The sequence below is a fragment of the Callionymus lyra genome, chromosome 4 (assembly GCF_982586985.1).
Source record: "Callionymus lyra chromosome 4, fCalLyr1.hap1.1, whole genome shotgun sequence".
In the NCBI taxonomy this organism is placed as follows: Eukaryota; Metazoa; Chordata; class Actinopteri; order Syngnathiformes; family Callionymidae; genus Callionymus; species Callionymus lyra.
The window spans coordinates 7,331,603-7,336,308 of NC_141821.1; the positions used below are offsets into that span (position 1 = coordinate 7,331,603).

Below are 4,706 nucleotides of genomic sequence, written 5' to 3' on the forward strand. Positions count from 1 at the left end.
GAGTTTCCAGTTCTGTTGAGGTTGCTGTTATATCTCCATCCCAGTTTCACAAGTTGTTAATTATGTTACTTCCATGGTCTTCCTGAAACAAAAGCTTCAAACAAATGTATTAACCTCAAGGTCAGAGGTGGATTACTCTTCAGTCCAGTTCCTTGCACAGAGACATCTTACCCTAAAACTTAAATTAATCTCTGATACGTGCAACAGAAAACAATACACCATTTTATTAATGTAAAATGTCGTTAAGTAAAATAATTAATAAAAATACTTTAGTACAACATTTTCCATCACTTTAATTTTGCACTGACAACAATAAATTACCATGTTGTATTTACAAAATTGTCAACAAAAGTTTCTAATTCTGAATTAAGAATAATTCTGTATTTCTCAAGGTACACTATGGGAGGTGGTCCCATTATAACATAAAAAAAACAACCCCTTTACAAGGAATATTTATTCTAAAGTGGAGGCGATACCCATGGTAATATCCTGAGGCTTTGAAGGCACTACAAATAGAGGAGATGCTTTTCTCTTTTGTGAGTTTTCATGTATGTGTTCATATTTCCTCTGACTTTAAGATTTTAAAATATCTTTTTTCCAGGGCCAGTGCACATTCAGAAAAATGACCAAGCAGATTATGTTTTTCTAACTCGGGAATACTCATTTGTTTCTTTAGAGCCAAACTCTATTTAAAGGATTTATCACACTGAGAGCAGGTATATGGTTTTCTCCTGTGTGAGTTCTCATATGTGACTTCAGATGCCCACTCTGACTAAAGGATCTACCACACTGAGAGCAGTTAAAAGGGCTTTCTTAATTGTGTGTAGTCATGTGTTTCCTAAGTTGATAACCCTGAATAAAACATATACCACACTGCGAGCAGACAAAGGGTTTTTCTCCAGTGTGCGTTCTCATGTGTATCTTCAAACCCCCTCTCTGAGTAAATGATTTATCACACTGAGAGCAGACGAAGGGTTTTTCTCCAGTGTGCGTTCTCACGTGTTTCTTCAAACTCCCTCTCTCATTAAAGGATTTACCACACTGAGAGCAGACGAAGGGTTTTTCTCCAGTGTGTGTTCTCATGTGTATTATCAAACTCCCTCTCCCATCAAAGGATTTACCACATTTCGAGCAGACAAAAGGTTTTTTTCCATTGTGAGTTCTCATGTGTTTTCTCAAACTATCTGCACATGCATAACAATTACCACACAGCGAGCAAATGAAAGGTTTTTCTCCTGTGTGAGTTCTCATGTGCAGCTTCAAAGTTTCTCTCCAAGTAAAGGATTTACCACACTGAGCGCAGACCAAAGGTTTTTCTCCGGTGTGAGTTCTAATGTGTCTCTTCAGAGTCCCACTCTGAGTAAATGATTTACCGCACTGAGAGCAGGTGAAAGGGTTTTCCCCTGTGTGAGTTTTCATGTGATACTTCAGGCTCTTTCTCTTTACAAAACCTTTTCCACAAGTCGAACAACTAAAAGGTCCTAGACGGCAGACTTTTGTGTGTTTGGTCAGTCCAGATTTTGAAGAACATTTCTTCCCACATCCAGAGCAGATCAGTGATTTGTGATCATCATCTTTCTTCTCACTGACATGAACTTTTGGATTCTCCACAGAGTTTGAACCTGACTGAGTGTTACTGGTTTCTCTCCAGTCTTCACTGTCATCAGTGTCAGATTCAGAAGACAGCCCCCTCTGGTGGTCAGGATGGAGAGGTGTATGCAAGTAGCTGGCTGGTTCTGGTCCTCCACAGTTGTCTCCATCATCTTCTGCCTTCATTTGTGGAGTCAGGTTGTTGGTGTCGTCATCATATTCATTCTTCACATCAACAGGAGTGTGGAAGAACTGGGAGGGATTTTTTTCTACGTCTTGTATTTTTTCCACTTCTTCTCTAATGAGTTCATGTTCTTGTTCCTCCTTCATCAGACTGAAGCTGCACTTCTGTTCCTCAACTTCTTCTTTGATCACCAGCAGCTGAGGAACATCTGCAGCGACACAAACACACCTGAGTCACAGAGCAATCAAATATTGATGAACTCTTGTTGGTGTTGTATCAGTAGCAAGATATATATTTAAAATTCACAAGTCAGTGATTACATTTTACAGTTATTACTCATCTCGTAATACTTTCATGTTATATCATTTATCACTGCTAGGAAATTCGGTCGGTCATGCCATGAACACCTTTCAAAGAAGCATTCAGGAAGAATCTCTAAAAGGTGATCTCTGTGTAATATATGTGTTATCAGTAAGATTAAAAGTAATCATTGGATTGTATTTTTACGTACACACAGATAAATGGATAGTTTTTCCTTTGAGGATCAATAAAGAGTCTACTAATGTAAAAGATCAGGTCTAATGGAAGAAATTGACATTACACATAAGTTAAATATTGAGTTTAATTCTCAGCAAATTTACAGTACATTTCAACTCCAAGCTTACAGGAAAGAAAAAAAAATAGTGCCAAAGAATACATGTGACAGAATAAAACAAGTTGACACTGTCTATGGAAGTACATCAGTGCCATCAGAATATTGAATTTATTTTTCCAAATATTTAAAGGTTGAAATAATTTCAAATATTCAATATTTTTTCATTCATAGCCTTTTAAATTCAATATAAACAAAACACCAGACAAAACCAAACGAGTACCGAGTTACTGGATCATACTTAAACGATCAGCTGACGTCATCACTGCTGCATCAGTTCAGATATTTTCATGACAAAGTATCAATTTTGTTTTAACGGCTGGAGTTTAAACATCTTAAACTACTTGGAGTCGTCATAGCTCGGATGGTAGAGTGGTTGCATGCAGTCTGAGAGGTTGTAGGTTCAATCCAAGCCCCGGTCAAGTTTGTGGTGATGTGTCCCTGAGCAAGACACTCTACCCTGATTGCAGCCGACCCTGGTCTAAAAAGGCGATCTACAAATAGACATTATTATCTCACGATCAATCTGAAGATTCTGATGTCAAATGATTTAAACAGGAATGAAGTTTTAATTTTGTCTTTTCCACAAGGTCTGTTTAGCTCAGTGAGTCATCTACCAGAAGGACGCGTGTCTTCTTTGACAACTGGCTACACTTAGAACTATAAAGTAGATTCCAGGCGTGCATTGTTTTCGATGACTTTATTCCTCTGTCGACAGAAACACACATGCACTTGACTGAACAATATTTAAATTTACACATATTATCAAACCTTCCATTCTCAGTCTCACCATAAACATTCACTCACAACCTTCTCACACATTCGCACACACAATACATACTTCTAAATTAAATACAATAACATGTCTCGGGTAATGTACAAACGCCTCTTGTCAGTCTAACACACAAACAACTATCACACTTCCCGCGTGTCACTGACATTATATTACTGTTCGCGTCACTCTTATTAACTTTCTAGTACATTCACCCTCCTGTAGACAGAAACACAGGAACACTTGACAACTGGCTGCTTCGCACATGCTCGCTGTCACAAAGACCCTAAAGCTGCCCAAAGTGCCTGCTAGAGTTTTACTCCCTGTCCCCGTCTAAAAATAGAAATATAATTGTTCTGGACACATGAATGATGCAAATTAACAAAACTCACACAATAACATAAAATAATGAAAAATAAATAAGAAATAAACAATTAAGAACCAGCTGGTGAGATTCTACCAGGACGTGTAAGGTGTCCACAAGAAGCAGAAGGACTTTGACGAGGCGACTTCTTTGAGCTATGGGTCTTCGGTACGGCATCATCCCTCCTGCCCGGCTGATCGTGACATCTAAACATCTTCATTTTCTATAAGTTACAAGTTTCAATATTTTACGCAGGGGGGGGGGGGGTGTCAGAATGTGTGTTCTGGATAAAGGGTCAGGTGGTGATTTTATCTGTTTATCAGTATTGTTAGTGTTTGTCCTGTTTTGGTTAGTTTTTTCTTTTTCACTCCTCCAGCTGTAATCACACTCCCTTGGAGTTGAAGACTTCCTGGATTGATGACGCTGTTGCTTGACCAAGTAAAGTAGACGTGGTGATGTAAACAAGATTCAATCTTTCTTTTTATATTAAATTATTTAGATTAAAATCTTATCAAAACTGTAAAGAAGGTTGAGAATCTTATCAGGTCTTTCCTCGTCCTCTCTTGTCCACATCAACACCTCTCCTGTCATTCAAGTCAGAATGAAGGTTGTATAAACAATAATAGACATTACAATTTAAAGACAGTAATAATGTAATGTAACTTATTAATTTGAAATGAGAGTAATAAGTAAAATAAATAATAAATGATCAACTTTAAAGTAACTTTCCACTGATGCAAATATAGTTCAGTCATATATGATACTTTACTACTTCTACTATACTACAAGGATCAAGAGGCTACAAGGATCCACACTGAGTCATATTAATGACGTACACAAGTATGAACAATGTCATTATTCCACCTTGAATAGAAATATAAGTGTGTACCTGGATTTATGGTCTCCATCTCCAGCAGGATTCTCCTCCGTTTGGAGCTGCTTCGGTGTGTTCTGGTGGAAGAAAATGGAGGAGAGCGAAGATCCTTCGTTTACCACTGAGTCACGTGGTTTTCTTCTTCTGACGCCGTTGTTAGTCTTGAGTTTACTCTGTCGACATCTAGCGGCTGAAATATGTACTTCAACACAGTCAAGAGTATTTATATTGTCGAGAAACAGAAACATTTTAAATTAGAATTCCATTAAA

General features: G+C 37.7%; 1 protein-coding gene across 1 annotated transcript; it reads right to left on the minus strand.

The window, feature by feature from the left end:
* Positions 1–276: 276 nt before the first annotated feature.
* On the minus strand, positions 277–4,504 carry LOC148081173 (uncharacterized). Its single transcript, XM_087788597.1, has 2 exons — positions 4,452–4,504; positions 277–1,982 (listed from the first exon to the last, which is right to left on the minus strand). The coding sequence occupies exons 1-2, from the start codon at positions 4,468–4,470 to the stop codon at positions 814–816; spliced, it is 1,188 nt and encodes a 395-aa protein (XP_087644723.1). The 5' UTR covers positions 4,471–4,504; the 3' UTR covers positions 277–813.
* Positions 4,505–4,706: the final 202 nt, after the last annotated feature.